The sequence below is a fragment of the Gallus gallus genome, chromosome 2, assembly GCF_016699485.2.
Source record: "Gallus gallus isolate bGalGal1 chromosome 2, bGalGal1.mat.broiler.GRCg7b, whole genome shotgun sequence".
Lineage (NCBI taxonomy): Eukaryota > Metazoa > Chordata > Aves > Galliformes > Phasianidae > Gallus > Gallus gallus.
This window is the reverse complement of record NC_052533.1, coordinates 31,238,899-31,257,512: the sequence shown is the minus strand read 5'-3', so window position 1 is coordinate 31,257,512 and position 18,614 is coordinate 31,238,899. Positions and strand designations below refer to the sequence as shown.

The window sequence follows — 18,614 nt, the reverse complement described above, 5'->3', positions numbered from 1 at the left end:
TGGTCCTCAAGGAAAAGAGTCTTATAAGTTAAGTCCTATTTCTTCCCATTTATCTTTTACATAAACATACTTTTCTGAAGCATTAGCAGTTTTATCAGCAGAAGGATATGGGAACAGATTTCAGAGGAATAACAAGCTGCCACCCAAAGACTGTTCAGTGGCCCACAAACATTGAAACCAGTCACTGTATGCAAGCGTGGAATTGCAAGTGTGGAATTCAAAGGGAAAGGAATACACTACCAGAAACTAACCTCATGCTTATGGACAGCTAACATGGAAAAGCTCACAACTGTTCAGCTCACCCTAGCCAACTGTAAAGTAACATACAATATGTATGCCCACACATCTTTTCTTAACCAATGCAATTTTACCACTTGGAAAGCAGGGATCTAAAAAACTGTCTATTTGAGTCACTTGAATTCAGCTGAGGTGGAAGCTGTTTGAATTGTTCTGTAGCTCAGGCCAGTAACAGTTCTCACCAAAAAAAAGTCTTAAATCAAAAGCAATGGGCAACAGGGTGGGTTTGCAATGTAGAGCCTCAGTGAGACAGGCATTAGGTCCCAAGCTCCTGTTCTTCTGAGAGAGGAAAATACTGTGCTGTCCCAGAGAAAGAGTACAACCTCTTCAGCTCCATAACATAGCAGCTATAGCTCTCACTGAATCTTCCTGTTCTATTCAGAAAAACTACTTGTATCATCTACCTTCTAATAAAAGAGAAGGGCATCAAAACAGTTAAGCTAAAGCACAGAACTCAATTACACACTGCAGCATTTCAGTATTCTTTCAAATATCTGCCAGACAAACTATTACAACTTGACTGCAGTACAGTTATCCAGGGAACGTTTAATGCCTACCACCTAGTGGATTAGCACAACACAACCTTTATATTTATACCCCCAAAATTAAATAAATAATAAAAAAACCCAAACCAAATCACCTTTTTCTTCTGTTTGAAAAAACAGGACCTATGCAGGGCCCCAGAGTATGGAAAACTATGAAATGATACTCATCCAAATTTTTAAGACGACACCAACCTGCATTTCAGACCTGTAATCAAACACAAGTGCATCAAAGCATACTTCCAAATAGTGTTATAAAATAATTCCATTACAAATTGAGTAATTCTCTTAGAAGCTGGATGCTTTTATTTTATTAATGCTGCTTCAACCCTATACAAATCTGCATGCTGTCTTTAATTGGGGCACTTCTTCATAGGAACCCAATTATGTACTTTTGTGGAAGAATCATAGAATAGCTTGAGTCAAAGGGACCTCAAGGATCATGAAGTTCTATCTCCCAGCAAGCGTCCAGGATTTGTACAAGCTGTCACACTAACAACCTTTTTTCCTGTCCAAACACACCTGCACAGTCAAAATGGAAGCAGTATTTCTGCAGTTAAAAAGAAGAAAATAAATTATTTCCAGTAATAAAATCCCCAATACCAGTTTGGTAGTGCTTCCATTAGTAATTTTCAAGAGTTCCTACTGCATCTACAGAGACTATTTCCTCACTTGTAATTTTCTTGAATTGTACATTCTTATCAGTGCTTGCCTACTGTGTTCTCTGTGCTTTGTGAGTTCTTTTGTCAGTTACCAAACACAGTATGTTAAGACAAGACTCCTGCCCAAACCCAGGATCAAAATCATTTGCTTCTACAAACAAAACATCCCAAAGCCCAAGATCGCAAGAAATGCTGAGAACCACAAGTGTCAGATGTACAGCTTAACTCAGAAGTGAGATCTTAAGCTTCATCTGCTGCTTAGGTCTACAACCATAAGATGTTTAAGAAACATTCCCAAAGGTTCTCAATGTTTCAGACTCAGTAATAAGACCTCCTGCCATACCTGTAACATGTTCGAGCGCTCACAGATGAACAGTTGATCCACTTCCAAAATAAATTCTTTAACTACAGAATACAAGTTTTGCTGCACCTCATTTCTTTTTGTAATCAACTCATCTCTTTCATCCTATGCAGAAAGAAAAGCAAATCAGTAACTTGCACACCAATGCCACACACAACACGGATGATAAAAGAGAACACTTAAGTAGTTTCCTAGGAAATGAAGTTTCCTCTAGATGACTAGCAGCATTAGCTCTGTTGTTGGGAGAAGAATCCCACATTCATATCAGACAAGGTACCTAACAGACTAATGAATATCAAATCTCTTGGAATGGGTGAGGGAAGTTGGAATCTACACTCAAACATGTTTTCAGTGTTCTTTCAACAATGATTTAACACAATGTGCCAACAGAAATATAGAACACATATGAATGTGAAAAGCCAAACTAGAGCTTTACAGACCTGCTGTAAAGACTTACAGGCATGTTCTACATTCACCTCCAAAAATAATAAAAGGTAAACCAAGATGATGCAGCTGTAACACACTGCCCTGACAAGTTCTCTCCTCCACTTCTCCAAAAAAAAAAAAAAAAAAAAATCTTGTGTGTGGTCTCATGGGGAAGGCAATTAGCAAAGAAACAAAAGGCAAAAGTTAATCAGGGCACTAGTAACAGTTTCACCTGGGGCCAACATCTAACAGTTAAATGAACACTTTCCACTAATAAATACCATATAAATATCATGCATCCATTATGTATACACAAGCAAAAATCCAGGGGTTCAGAAAGTTTAATTTAGGTTCTCCACTGAAAGCTTAGAAGATGACCAAAGAGTTTCTAAGTATCTGCAAAGGGACTAGAAACCTTTTGTCTGTATCAGACAAGGACAAAATGCAATACAAGGCCTGGAAAGAGAAAGTTGGTCAAACTAGCTGTACATAAAACCACGAACTGCATCATACACTGTTTTAAAACCTAAAGCCCAGATTAGCAATTGAACAGATGTAATTCAGCCAGCAAGACATAAATGGACTGGATAATAAAAAATAAGTACCAGTGAATTAAGTTCTAAAACAGAACTTAAAGTATTGCTTCTGTGCTTAAGAAAACAACAACCAACCAAAAGAAGTTTTAAAGGCACTTTGCTTTCTGGGCATTTCTGGTAAGTAAGAGCACACACTATTTTTACAGGCTAGATTGTGAAAGAATATTTAACACAGCATAAAAATGTTGAAGCACACTGTATCACAAGGTGTCACACTTTACAAGACAAGATTTCTGCAAAATATTGCTTTAGAAACGGGAACAATAGAGACTCAAGTGCAGCAGAAGATTCCACTGGGTAACCGAACTCCAACTAATGCCAGCTCAAGCACTAGCATCAACAGTCTACACAGGACAGAGTAAGAGTGCAGGAAGTCAATACGAGGCTCAAGAGCCACAAGTCTTCCTTCCCATGTCTGCCATGTCACTGGGTACACACAACAGCGCATGTCTCAGGAAATGCCTGTTATGCAACTCCAGAGAGCATTACCTATTTTAAAAGCCGACATTACAAAGACTTAAGCTCCTCACAACAGCAGACAGTGGAATCAACAGGCTGAAAACTTCTCAAACTACACCTAGAAAAGTGACTTATCCATCTCATACCTCAAACAGACACGCACAAAAACCCCAGCACCCCATTAGTCTCAGTCACACCAAACACCAGCATAGCAACTTGTTTCCAACAACAGCAATCTTTATTATTAAAGACTATAAGAGTAAGGTAAAATAGTGCAACCACTTCATCAGTGCCTTTTTGTCCATCCATGACCTCATAAGCAAAAGAAAAAAAAATAATGCATCCCTTTCCATGGATAATTCCTAATCCATGTTTCCAGTCCCTTTCTACTTTTGGCATCAGGTTTTGGCTTTATTTAGCGCAAATTACTAACTTGCAGGATGTTAAAACTAGCACTGGAATCAGCATCCTCATTAAACTGCTCTATTTATCCCACCTTCATAAGCAAATCTTGAATCTGTTTCTAATTCCGAAGCATAAATGAAGCAACATTCCATAAAACACAGCCTATGGTGTCCGAGAATGCAGTGTTTGCATTACAAAGTTACACTATGACCATACGCTGCAATCAGAGCAACTTGTAATTATCCCTGTTCCTTTACCTGTAAAGCTGCCACCCTCGCAGTAAAGTTTCACATGAGAACTGCTTAAGTAACCAGCATCAATATCCTTCCTATTTCAGCATACATCTTCCCCATACTGAGCATACAGTTTACATCCAATTTGATGACGGCTTTCAGATATATTTTTAAGCCCTTCCACTCCAGATGAGCAACCCATGTTTTTATGCAAATCAGACCTCAGTACCATCTCAGTTCACTAACTGTTATGTTTCCAAGATATCTATTACATAATCAGTTTATTCAAGATCAAATAAATTAACCATGCACCCTCATCTGGGGATATTCAGTCTAAATAAATGAAGCAAATATTAAAAAAACAAGAACAAATCAGAAGTGACCAAGTTAAATTGGGGTAAATCAACTATGAAACTACAGAACATGAATATTGAAACACCACTTATAGTACATTCAAATTCTACTAGGCTTACTCACCTGTAATAGTGTTTAAGATGTTTTGCTTTGGGAGAAACATAGTACATTTACTTTCAAGAGCTGACAAACCAGATTTGTTACAGGGAGAGTGGAAAGTTAAGGAAGAGCACATTGCTCAGGTGATCTAATAGCAAGATTTAACTTTATGAAACTAATTTTGACAGCCAAGTTGACAGACAAAGCAAACAGAGTGAAACAATCTGTTATAGCTCAATAGGCAGCTATTTCTTCCATCTGTTTGGGTTCAGTGGGCTTCCTATGCACTGGCACCTCATTTCCACTAAATGGGAAACAAAGTGCAACTGAGTACACTGATGTTGATGTTGCTGGCTATTAAAAAAATTTGTTAAATATTTAAATAGGGACATCACGCAGAAATAACAAGCAGACCATTTTACTGTGAGCATCTTGGACATTTCTTATATCTGCAGGGAAATTCTACAAGAGCCTTGGAACATCCTGCTTCCAGCAATTCATCTTGAAAACTAAATTAACTCTTCAGGGAGCTCTACTCCTCAGCACACGTTCCCAATTGCACACCCTTTGCAGTTCTCAGGCACCCTAGGGGATACCTGACACTTAGCACAACTCCTGCCTTTTCTCCTTTTCCTCTATTTAAAATATTAGTGACACTGCCATGACAACCCTCCACAGCAGGAATCTTTGAGAGCCAGAGAAGGCTCTTGACAAGTCTTAAGAGTCTGTGCCACCATTCACGTACACCTTGGTTTAAATAATTAGGAACAACGTCAAACAGGAAGGCAGGGATTTCATTTCTGAACAGAACTGGTTTTCAGGCTGTTGCGATGCCACACTTTGCCAACTCAGAACACGGGGCTAAACAAACACACCTGGAAGACCACAGTGCAGTCTGTCCATAGCATTTCAACTGCTTTAACAATTCAACACTATAATGCATCCTGTAGACAACATCATCATTAACCATTCACAACTAAAAAGAATGGCAATATCAAGATGGTCTAACATATTCCAGTAAATTCATTCCAAAAAACAAAAAATCCTGAAGCACTCATCAAAATTGAGACCTCTTTTCACAAAGCTTCTCCTGGAAGAATGCTGCTTCCTGAGGTTGGCAACTCAAGAAGAAAGAAAAGTAGCAGCAGCAGCTATTCTTCTATATTGCCAGCCAGCCTATACAAAGCAAGCCCAAAACACTGCATGTTTACTAACACTTATCTTAAACATTTGACTCAAGTTTTCAGTAAATAAGAGAACCCCTTCTCACCTACAGCAACTGAATGTGTGCTATGCTACAGATGTTCTAATTCTTGCCCGTGCACAAAAACAGAATGTATTTTATTCAACCATATGGCTTTCTATTTTTTAGTCCATTTTGTGAGCTATTAAATTCACTGAAGTGCTGCAATACCTTTTCAGCAAAGACATTTAAAAAGGTGTCAGGTTTTATATGAGAATACAACATGTTTGCTGCCATCTTCCCAGAGCACTGCTACTTTCCCAGCCCCACCACACCACAATACCTGCCACAGAGCACAGAACCCTCCTGTTCTCAAAAGCAGCACCTCCACTGAGAGGCAGTACGTAAGCATATTTATCATCACAGCCACTTCTACGTACTCAGGCAGGCTTTCACTAACTGTAGCAGCTGCGAAGTTTCACTAGATGGCACTTTTCCCCCGTACAAGCTCATCTTCCTGCACAGTTGCTATTTGCATACAAATTTCCCTACTCACCCCCACGGGAAAGACTTACATAATACTGTAGTGGCAAGCTGCTTCAGGAAAGCTTTTAAAGACACATCAGCTGCACAGCTAAAGCGGTTTTTAATTATTACAGAATAGAAGCCCTGTAGTCAACGTGTTCTGACATCCTTAGACGTCTTCATAAATATCAAGGCTGTCAAAGAAGGCTACGTTTAACAGAAAAATAACACTTCATAAATTTATCAGTTGCAGCAGGTAACAAAGCTCTGATGTCTGCCTTTTGCCAGGCAGCATTTCCTTTCTGTGCTCATGATACCCCGCTACACTTATAAGACTAAAACACTCTTGTCAAAACCTACCACATTTTCGCATAACCGAATCACCTCCTGAGCCAAGTCATACTCTGTCCAAAGCTTCTGCAACTTTTCCAAGGAACACGGAACAGTGATATTTCCTTCTGTAACCAGTTTTATGGCTTGTGAAAGCTGCTCCCCAAAACCAGCGCTCTTTTTTGCATGCCTGAATATTAAAGAAGAAACAGACTTTTTACCCAGAAAATATTTTTCCCCAGAACTCAAGCAGTTTAGAAATCAATGCTATTCACTCACCTTCGACATATGGAGCTTGACAACTATCATGTTAACCTAGTTTCTACCACAAGGCAGTAGTAGCAGTGTGCCTCCCTCACTTGTTAAATCCCACTTTGATGAAGGAGGAAGGACCAAGAGTATGTTCATTATACCTCAGTATTAGCTCTTAATTTCTATTCTGTCTTATTCCACCCCTTTACATTTTCTTTACTCAAGTATTATGAACATGTAACTGACTATTATATATGTTCCTCCTTAAAGGCAGTGACAGTCATCTCTATTTTAAGTCTCGGCCCCACTACAGCTTTGTTCCTTCTTTTAATACTAGAGGTAACTGCAACTACCCAATGAGATACACCTCTACAAGAAATAAAGATACCTAAACTAAATAGTAATGAGCATCTTCCTTAAAGATGGAATTGAAAGGCAATACAAATCCCAGTGTGATAAAAAAAAACCAACCAAAACCCTCAAGTTTAAGCCTTAGTTTTGGGAATTATCCTCCCACCACTGTATTTTTCTTAGAAAAGTACCTGGGAAACAAAAAGTACACTTTCAGGGGATAAACAGGGCAATAATAAAAAGTACTATTTTAGAAACAAATACATACCTTATTTCTTTCAACACCTTCACATTAGCAGCCAAATCTCTCATTTTTGTACCAATGTACTTATGCAGGGTTTCCTCGAGATGTTCAGCTCTTTTCCTGGATGCTTCCTTTTCTTGATTAATTATCTATCAATTTTGGAGTAACATTTCAGAGAGAAAGATGGAATCAGCTGGGATGACTAATATACAGACCATAGTTTAGACCTTAAAAAGCCTAGCTACTATTGAAACACTAACAAAATGCCTTGGCACACAAAAAGCAATATGAAAGTGTGTTTGTTTTTAATAGCTTCTTGCAGGTCGTTGGTTCATTTCCTTCCTCTCACTTTAGTAGCAATGTGTTTAAGCGTACTCCCCGTTTGCTAGCAACCCCTAAGACAATACAGCATATTTTCTTTTCTTACTGAAAGTTTCCTATGCATCAGTCCAGGGAAGTCACTTTTGGGACCACATTCAACTCCTTTCTCTCATCATCACACCTCAAAACAGTGCAGTACAATTCTTGCTGTACTGTAACCGTACTGATCTTCCCACAAAGAATTTTCTCAGCACAAAGCAGAAAAACAAGAAAAAACAGATCAGGCTACATCCTACAAGGGACAACCTGAAGTTAAAAGCCCTTGCTTTCATACCACTGAGATGCATTTATAAACCCCACTTCAAGTAATGGAATAGTCTTCAGAGACTGTCAACCTCTTTAGACTTGCTACATATGTATTATATATAGTAAAGCTCCCCCTACAAGAACAACACCCACCCCCTCACTGGGCACGTAGAAGAACTTACATAGTTTTGTATTTACTGAAGAGTATTTAAAGCCTAATGACTGCAGGACATTTTTGAAGCACTCCTCAAAGCAGCCACCATCACCCATAGCCCTTCCTAAAAACACATCACACATCTTTGCTTGTTTTTAACAACAAGCAAAGATTTTCATACTTCAGCAGAACATCCACAACCTTTTCTTTTAAAGCATTTACTTCCAGGAAACAAAAAGGTAATTACATTTTGTAGAAAATACCTTAAAAAAAAAGAATCAGCAGAATATAGTTAAGAAACACTTTTAAGAACTCCTTGAATATAAGGAACTTTTCTTAGCTCCAGATCCTATTCTGTTATTTGTAAATTTCATTTGCATGAGTACACAAACAGTGCTTTTAGCTGATGACAAAACCTTATCATAACAGGTCAGTGCACGAAGAAATGTGGGTATTCAAGGGAAAGACTGGTTACCAGTAGTCTCATTAAAGCAAGAAAGAAATAGGAAAGAGCTCTTTGCAATCTTGGTATTGAGGGCATCAGAATGCTTCACACAATGGTACATTTTCCTTCTTATCTCTTAAGTGTAGAGGTTGCAAGATATTTTTCTCAACTCATGCAAGAATTACATCCCTTCACACACTGATCTTTTCTCACTACTGCTGTTTACCACACAAAACCACACAGCATTTTTAAACCTATCAGTAATTAAGCACTGTGCTCCTCACACAACATTAGAAAGACTGTTTCTTCCCTGGAAGAAATACAAGCATGTGGTATTCGCATCTTTTCTATTAAGCAGCAATTAAGAAAACAAACATTTTCCTCCAGTCCTAAAATTCAACAGCTACTATGATTCTGTGATGCTTTGGAGTTTTCAGCCTAGTGTACAGAGTTTTATTTAGCCTTTAAGTGAGAAAAAAGGCATGGACAACATCCTTAGCAACAAAGCGTGTTTTTAATCACAAAATGTAGAACTCAAAGCACAAACTGCACCAAATGCAGCAGCAAGCTGGTACATACACCCAAGGGAGTGAGGGTGTAGCCTGGACCACGGTGCGTATGACAGTGCTGACAGCGTGCCCTGCACTGGGGGAAACCAAGCCTCTGTCCAACCAGTTTGGAATACAACAGGATCACACAGCAGGGCACAGCCTTCAACTGCAGCCTGAAGAAACTACAAGACAGAAGCACCACCACAAACATCTGCAACCAGGAAAGAAGCTTTTCTGTTTCTTCATGTCCACATACCTGAAGTTCACCTTTCAGATGCTCAACTTCCAGTTCAAGTTCCTTCTGTCTTCTCAATAGATTTAGATTCTCCTTTCTGTGAGCTCCTTTCTCCTCTTCAAAGATGTCATTCTCTTCAGCCAGATTCTGATCTCTCACACATGCCAAACCTCTGTTAAGCACTGGGGCAGAAGCTGGTGTTTTGTCCCTTTAAAAAAATTAAGAGGTATTAACAAGACAAAAACCACCACAATGTGCATTGTTTCATACTATCATAGTCTCTTTGGGGGTGTTTTGTAGTCATTACTGAAACTATAAAAGCATCTACATAATTATAAATTGTGAAGAAGTAAAGCATAACAGTGTCCACTGGAGTCTTCAAAGACTGTTACACAACGCTGAAGAAAACAAACAAGAAGCAGAACATACACACATTTGAAGATAACCCTTTATGTTTTACTACCACCAACTCAAATGCCTTTCCATCCAACAAAAAAAAAATCCATCTTGCTGTACCACACATCAGACTCAGAACAGCCAAAGTCCATACAATTCCAATTTTGTATCTACTGAACAGGCTGAAGTACTTTAAGGGAAGCATTTTGGATCTCTACGCCTGCACGACGTTAGTTACATCACAGTTTTTCTTTCTGCTTCATTCTCCTTCATGATTATGGCCCTCCTGCAACATGTTAGAAATCACCAGAATATGTGGAAATGGAATAAAGGATCTGCAGCTGCCAGCCGCTCAGACCAGACAGGATTCTTTGGGGTGCAGTGCTAGCTCAACAGTGAGAGACACATATTGCAACAATGACACTTAATAATGATTGTCTCTTTTTAAATGATTAGATTTGGAGCGTATATAACCTGGAAAACAGGTTAGAGTATTTAAGTGATTTATGATAAGGCACTATGTTATAAATTCAGACCTCTTTGATGAGTTCTTCATCTCATATCAGTATTTGTTAAGAGCATAGGATTGCCTAGGTGACTTCATTGGGATTTTAAACAAGCTGGGGTGTTCGGGGGTGTTTTTTGTTTTGGGTTTTATTGTTTTTTTTTTTTCAGAAGAATATAATTTCTTACATCACTGCAGCCCTCTGAATGAGAAGTACCATCTTTTCCACCCACAAACATCTTCCCCAGCAGCCTGTTGCCATGGCAATGCTAGCAATTGTAGGACAAGTTTATTTTAAAAGATTTCTGACAACTCTAACTGCCAAGTTACCACTCGCTCTTGTCAGTGTAATTACAAGCTGCAGACATCACTACCCCCTAAAGCTTACTTCAGACTGCAATTGCTGGCTTGCTTTCTTATAAGCACACACAGTTGAGCTCCTGCACAAATAAATAACAAAAATATGTTTGTCCTGCCTGGTGAATGTACTTTCACATTCCACATTGAGTCCAATGAGTTTTTGATACACGTAAATAAACAGGGATAGCTACCAAGAATCTCGAGGACAAGCCTGTGGCAATTATGCAGATGCATAAATGAATATCACTGACTGTCATTGCAGAATCTCAAAGAGGCCCAATACTCTGCAACCTTCACTTCCAACTATGGTTCACTGTTTAACAGACGCTACACTTCCTACTTTTTCAGAAGTCTCACATTAAGATACACAAAATTCTCTTTGGAAAGCAAATGAAGAACAACATGCAACAACAGTAACGAACAGGTTTTGTACAGATTACTGTCCTAACTCTCATCACTACAGCACACCGCACACATACTTGTATACGTACTCTCCATCCACTCAGTACCAGCGTTACTGAGTGCTGGGAAGACAGGAAAAGAACCTTTCATTTTAGATACTCATTTTCCCCACCACATTCTCATATAAACACATCCCAGCAACTACACTGATCACGACACTCACACAAACCCTCCCCTGATATCCCATTGCCTTACTTGGTAAGAATCATACGGTTTCCAGCAAAAACCTCATTCCTTGCAGGGGCAGCTACAGGGTCCAAGAACACCCTGGGACGGTTGCACAGCGCGTGACCAGGCTTGTTCACCCACAGCTGAGCAGGAGCTCTCATCTTCTTACACTGGTTTTGCACGGCATCTTCTCTCTTTTCCACATCTTCAGTGCTTCCAGGAGATCTGTACTTTTCAGCAAACCCCGCCTTGGCCACCTCTTCCCCAATGTCTACTTTCTCACATTCTGCCTGGACAAGAATGGTGTCATCCTTCTGCTTGGCCTTCTGTCGTACTTTTATTGCTTTTTCAAAAACTAGGCTACCCAAGAACGTCTTCCCCTGTGAAGTAAAACACACTGATGTTGTGTACTGGTCATTTTGAAAACTTACAACTCACTTTAGACAGCCTTCTGCTATGAAACCAAACCAAAACACAATTTAAGACCAAAACTCAAAGAGCAACACAAATAAAGCTTCTGTTTGACAGGCTTATTCTGAAACAGAAGTGCACCTATACAGCTCTGACTGTACCTGATCTGATCTCTGTTAACGCCAGACTGGACATCAACACCAACATTTCTCCCTCATTATTTAAATTTGAAGAATTTGGTATCATTTACAGATAAGTCCAAAATGCCATCAACTAACAGTTTTTATTTTTGTTCAGCCACCTCTGAATATAAGCTGCTGCCACTTAAACTTAAGACTGGAAGAGACCAGAGGAAGGAAAGAGGTATAGTTTCAACACACAGCAAGCAAAGAAAGCTTTACTGCAAGCAATACAAAGTGATGGAAAAACAAGCAAACAAAAACCAAACAAATCGTAACAGATTTTCATGTCTTCATCACATTAAGCAATGTGAATAGGACCACAAAGAGACTCTATACACAAGGGGTCTCAGTATCTCCTCTGAACGGCACGGAGGTACAAGGCAAGCAAGACAGCCATTCCCCGTTCAGTTCTTCTGGCACTGCTGTTCTCAAGGCAGCTGCTGGTGAAGCGCTGGAGGCACCAAAAACGAGAGCATAATTTTAAGAGTGCAGAATGAGTGGTGTCCACAAGAAGGAGACCACTCAAAACTAGATCGACCAGTACCATTCAGAGCAGCTTTGAGCTGTTATCAGTCCTGTTAACAACAGCTGCCGAGTACGCAGAACTGCAAAAGCATACTCTAAAATCATCCCCCCCAACACACTGTGAACCAAACCATTTTAGCTTGTGGAGTACATTCAGGGCAAGCAATCAGTGCTTCTCAGCATGTCCTGCTATCACAGCTGAACACTCAGCTCATCGAAAACTCCTCAAGACACTACATAGACATTTGGCACCATCTGTTGCAGGCACATCATAAGTGCTTCAAGATCTGCCACTCACCTGGTCAAACATGTTTAAGTTCTGATCAGCTGGTAGCCGCAGTCCCCAGAGTCTGTACTTCTTGGCAACACTTGGATATTGCAAGTTTTCAGGAATTTCGACTATTTCTGATCTATTTATAATCTCAGAATTTCCATAGTCAATGTATAATACCTGACACTGTAACAATGATATAAAATATAATTAAGCAGAAGTTATGCGAACCTCCTACCAAAACATGCACTGAAAAGAACTACAGTACAAGCATTTTAACAAACGTGCGTGACACAGTACTGTGTGTGAGGCAGAAATCAGACCCTCCCATAGTAAGTCTAACACACCCCTCAAAGAAAGGCAGAGTTACAGAAAACACATACTGACACTTGTGTAAAATCTGAGATGGCATGGAGTACCACGACATACTTACTGGTGACATTCTTTCTCCTCCTCCAAGAACTACAATAGAGAAGATTTCCTTCCATAGGCAGATACACAATCTAAGGTGCTCAGAAATCATCACTTTAAACAGGAACTACAAGCCTTCTGTGTGAGCAACCCAAAAGCAACGAACAACCCTTGCAGTGCAATTGGATCAGTGCTAACACGTCACACAACAGCCACTGTTTTCACCCCTCAGCAGTCTGAAATTAAACTGCATCGTTTAACAACATTAACTACCACCTGTGATTTATTTTGTTTCCCCAGGACATCCCAAGAGCACTTTGCAAGTATGTCATGTCTCGTCAGTCCTCTCATCAGCAACATGCAAAATTACAGGTCGCTTGGATTTGTGTCACGCATCCATATTCATTGGTTTTTATATTTATTCAGACAGGAAGGTTAGAAGGAGGATGGAGGAGTTGCTTTTATTTCCTGCAGGAGCGTAGTAAAGCTGATATATTTATAAGAACTCGGAAAAGAAATGTTCCTGCCTTTTCATTGTTGATCATACGCTGCACCACACATCTGTACCAACATCTATCTTCAGAAAAACAGCCACCATAAATCTGAAAATTAGGAAAAGAGATCAAGAACAGCATTCTGAAAATACAAGCATAGATCAAAATGATACTCATCATACACTGCAAATCTTACTTTCACTCTGCTAGAATGATCTCAACAGCACTACGAAAACAAAGTGACGCATTTGATGTCCCATCTCTCATAACAACATATGCTAGATGCTTCAAAAACTATAAACCTCTACTCCACAAACAACAGCTCAAAGAAAATCTTACAACTGTAAGAACTAACGTTTTACACAGCAGGCTCATATGGCTTTTTTTCTACAGATGTGTCGCTACACCATTTTATTGGCATTGACAGCTCAGTAAGCTGAACAAAGTAACAGACAGTCACACCACCACCGTGCTGAGTTTACTGCCGATGTGTTTTCTTCAAGAGGAATGCAGGCAGCCATTTACCTGCACAAAAAAACCAGCTCAAAGATAGACTGTTTTATTCAGTCTTCTTTTGCAGTAAGCCTTCAGCAGTTCACACAGACACAAAAGTTGCTACCACTCTTTATAGGCTTAACTCATCGTAAAACTGCTACTAAACATATTCTTACTATCTTCTTAGCACAGCTTTGTATAGCCCACGAAGCACTACAGATTTTCATCTGATCTTCCACACTTTCTGAGAGGCAGCAAAAAATCCCTTCTCTAGAAAAGCATTGCTCTGTAGCTATAAACCATAATTTTACATCAATGTATATACGCACACATACGGCTGCACAATGTACTTGAGGTCTGAAGTGAAGAAAGAAAGAAAGTTTGCTCACACCAACTAAGCGTCTCCTTTAGGATCAACAGCAGTTCTTAAATAGATTTGGAGAGCACAGACCCACAACATAAAGACCAGCAAGGCAGCCAAGAAAATGGCTGCGTTCAATTAAAGCTTTTACATCCAAGGGGAAAACAAGTTTTACATACACATAACCTACGTACCTTATTAAAATCAAGCTTGCCAAATGCTGCTTGAGCCCGAGGACAAGCTTCTGCCAGAACACAACTTAATTTCAAGAGGTCGTTACAGCTACTGATATTCTAGGCGTGGGGAGAGGGCATGAGTTACTGTCATTTTTAATAGCTGCTTGATGGCTTACAACAGACAAAAATTAAGTCAGAACAGTCGCACAGCCACTGAAGTAAGTAATGTCCCGCCTCAAACTTTAGAACTTTGTGGTTTTAGTTGTACTTGTAAGCCTGCTCTCATCTTTCAGAACTTCACAGAGAGACAGATAAACATATCCCAAATAAACAGTCCACAAAGAGCATTTTTAACAGTTTAATTACCAGATTCTGCAAGAAACACACAAATCCCAGGTATCAATCTCACCTCACAAACTTTTGTACGTGTTCAGTGTTCTTTGTATCTCCCTCCATAAACCCAAGAGACAACAGCTCTAGCGTACCCCTCATCTCCTTGCTTTGAAGACTTACGTTTTGGTTTAGCTAAGCAAAGCAGATACTTTCTAGATACAGCTTGGTTATGTGAACCACTGAGAGGCTGGGTTAGATCCAGCAGTGTGGTATACATTCAGTGTCAATTTTACTTGTAATTCAAAGCAAAACATTCAGAGCTCTGAAAGAAAACACCAGTGCAGCTAAACACTCTGTCATCCTCAAAAGTACACTCCTAACTTCTGCACCTTTCAATATGAAGTAAGACACTGTAACTGAGACTCAGAACACCAGGGTAAGAACCCAAAAGAAAACGAACTATTAGATCTACTTTTATTTTAAAAGAGGAAGGTGTTACATAAACAGTACAAGCAAAGCTCGCTCTCTCCCTCCCAGCTCTTATTAACATGGCCAGTGCCTGCTGTGCCAGGGGGGCTCGCAGTGAAACAGGTGCTGACTAACACACACTCCATCAGCCAACAGACAACGTAAACCCAGAGCCACCTGGATTTTTCTTCTCCCTTCTGCACCCATTAATGAAAGCTGCTGCTGTTCATCTCACTTACACCTCCCTCGTGCCCATATAGCCCAAAACGGAAGGGACCTGATGCCTCTGAAACAATTCCCTCTGTTCAGTTCAGTTGAAATTGGCCCCAGAGAGCAGAAGACACTCACCCACCCCCCAGCTACCTCCTGGGATGCTCCCGTTGCCTCCCACGGTATTTTGCAGGTAATATCAAAAACTTTTTTTTTTTTAAATACATAATGGCTACGAAACATTTGTAGAACCAACAGCCCAGAGAGATGGTGGACTCACCATCCCTGGAGGTGTTCAAGAAATGCATACGTGTGGCACTAAGACACATGGGTTAGTGGATGTGGTGGTGATGGGCTGATGGCTGGACTTGATCTTAGTGGTCTCTTCCAACCACAGTGATTCTGGGGAAACCTGGCTACAGTTCAAACAGATGGATAGACAATTATTTTTGACCTTTCAGAAAAGTGACTGATTTCAGTTTTAAATGGTGCAGTGCTTATGATTCTAAGATCTAAATTAACCTTTTTTTTTTTTTTAAACTCACCTGTGCCCAAAATGTTATGGCATCTTCAACATGGGAGCCCACAACATCCTCAGCTTGAAGGAGGAAAAAAAAATAGTAATAAAGCATTACATTTGTGGTGGTTTAACCTGGCAGCAGCTGAGCACCACACTGCCCTTGTTCTCTGCCCACCTCCCAGTGGGGTGGGGGAGAGACCATAAAGCAAAACAACTCCATCCCAGGCAAAACCAGGCTAACTTTATTCTCAAATGTAAGATTACATTGCTTGTAAAAAAAAGAAAAAGAAAAAGAAAAAAAAAACTCACATTACCTTTTCCACACTCCGTGCCTTCATCCATGCACACACCCATGACAGAACTCATGACTGCCCCTGAAACACCACAGACTCCCTTCAGCTGAGGCAAAACAGCAGTATCACCCCCTAAAACCCCTCTCAGGCTAAAAGCAAGATGTCCACCCTTCAGCCCCCTCTCTGCTCTCACCTTACCCACAGATTAAATCCCGCTGAGGGAGCTCGAAGTGCATTTAACCACGAGGAACCACCACCGCACACCTACCGGCTGCACGCGCTACCGCCTTTCGTACAGTTTCCCGCCGCTGGCCCTGCGCATGCGCCCACCGCCTCAGGGCTGTGAAGGGCGGGAGGGGGAGGGGGGCGTGAGCGGCGGGCTTTCACCGTTTCGTTTTAGAGTAGCAGCAGGCTCCTGCTTTTATTAGTAATCCTAGAATAGAGTCATTAAGGTTGGAAGAGACCTCTGAGATCATCCAGCCCAACCAGCAGCCCATCCCCAAGGTGCCCACCGGCGGCGTCCCTCAGTGCCGCGTTCACACGGTTCTTGAACGCCACCGCTCCCCTGGGCAGCCCGTCAGTGCATTGCAGAGACCTGAAAACGAGCCGTTTAATATGCACGACGTGCTTTAAAGACTCTGACAACTTGCAAAAGTGATCCTGCACTGATTGCACCACTCTGCACCATTGCTGGCTGTGAATTCACACAGTTCCCTTCCTCCCAACCTGAGAAAGACACACATTTTATATTTAGCACCAGAGCAGCACAGAATCAGAAGGAGCCCCTCCTCCTCCCCTTATCACTGGCCAGTCTTCGTGTCATGAAAGTTACACCTCAGCTCTTCCACAGGAGGATGAAAACTGGTGAAAAAAAGTTATCTTTTACTCTGAGCATTGTAATAACGGCAAATATTCGTTCGAAAGCCAATTATTCCAAACACAAAAAGTGGCTAAGTGCTGCCTCAGACCTACACAATTACGTTTTAACAGGTTAGAGCACTCTATTTATGACAAATGCCCGTACCTCCTGTGCCCGATTCCTTGGATTGGGGCCAGGGATGGTTAATATGCAGCTGAATGGTAGACAGATGCCCACAGATGAATCATAAAGGGATAACTTCCCTGCCCTCTGACATCCCGTTCGAAGTCCAGGGCCTCTCTCAGGAAACAAGCCATCAACAAGGGCACATGAAGTTGAGCTCTTTAATGACCACGGTCTGTGGCAAACACTTTGGCATCTGATCTCTGCTTTTACCTTTAACAAAATTCCTTGTTTCGTAAAAGTACAAAAATGATCTGTTTTTTTCTTTCTTTTTTCAGGATTAGTTACTGATTCTGATTAGTTACTTTAAGTGAGAGTCATTCCGATCTGCAAATTTCACACAAGGCATGACAGCAGTGTCCAGTTTTCACAGCCAGCAGCATTATGAAATATATTCCACTTATTTTTTCATGTAAGGATACTAAAAATTCTGCAAGATGTTCTACAGTGTAGTACCAAGAAGTCAAAAGTTTGCCTTGTAGAAACAAACCAACTTTCTTTTACTGGGAAGTCATCAATACTGGTGAAAAGAGGTCAGAACTCCTATGCAGTATCTAACGCATTTGATATTTTTAAAATCTGACTATTTTCCAACTATGAAGTATTATCAATTACATATCGTGACTTTTTAGTGTCGTTAAACTGGAAATTTTAAATGTGTTTAAGCATGGAACAAAATTTTAACAGATTGGCTAGGATAAAAAAAGAGTTAATGATGTCTGAAGTTCAGTAAAACCAGATTTGGGCAAATCAAACATTTAAAATTGGCAAGCATTTTTAACTTAAATCCTTTCATTTTTTCCTTTTTTCCCCTTTTCCCTTTCCCCTTCCTTTCCCTTTTCCCTTCCCTTCATTTTTCTCCCTTCCCTTCTCTTTTCTTTCCCTTCACTCCCCTCCCTTTCCACTTTCCCCTTCCACTTTTCCCTTCCCTTTCCCATTCCCATTCCTTTTCCCCTTCCCTTTCCCTTTCCCTCTTCCAATGGATAAATGAAGATATTAAAACCTCTCCCTGTAAAGTATATTATTGTGATACACCTCATTTTTGAATTATACACACACATTTCTGGAATTGTGTTCTCCAACGGCTACAGCCATAGGGATAAATACAAAGCTAGTGGAATAAACTTCTCACTTTACTTTGTAGTAATCTCTTGGAGAACAGAAATCAAGTTTTTTTTTCTATATTTTTTATTTGCCATT

At 40.3% G+C, this 18,614-nt stretch overlaps 1 protein-coding gene across 8 annotated transcripts in view; it reads right to left on the bottom strand.

The window, feature by feature from the left end:
• The window catches only part of STK31 (serine/threonine kinase 31), a 37,898-nt gene extending 20,839 nt beyond the window's left edge, over positions 1–17,059 (bottom strand). For 2 of the 8 annotated variants that reach the window (XM_040696607.2, XM_040696609.2), the window contains exons 1-11: positions 16,566–16,688; positions 16,394–16,453; positions 16,105–16,157; positions 14,567–14,665; positions 13,550–13,624; positions 12,639–12,797; positions 11,250–11,602; positions 9,353–9,539; positions 7,344–7,468; positions 6,503–6,662; positions 1,845–1,967 (exon numbers count right to left, since the gene is read on the bottom strand). In XM_040696607.2, the coding sequence (XP_040552541.1) occupies positions 1,845–1,967; positions 6,503–6,662; positions 7,344–7,468; positions 9,353–9,539; positions 11,250–11,602; positions 12,639–12,797; positions 13,550–13,624; positions 14,567–14,665; positions 16,105–16,157; positions 16,394–16,445 (1,386 nt within the window). In that variant the 5' untranslated portion in view covers positions 16,446–16,453; positions 16,566–16,688. Of the gene's footprint in view, positions 1–1,844; positions 1,968–6,502; positions 6,663–7,343; positions 7,469–9,352; positions 9,540–11,249; positions 11,603–12,638; positions 12,798–13,549; positions 13,625–14,566; positions 14,666–15,839; positions 15,976–16,104; positions 16,158–16,393; positions 16,454–16,565; positions 16,689–16,884 lie in introns of those variants that run through there. The other 6 variants (XM_040696612.1, XM_046937921.1, XM_025147428.3 and 3 more) reach the window with 6 other exon arrangements.
• Between the last annotated feature and the right edge of the window lie 1,555 nt (positions 17,060–18,614).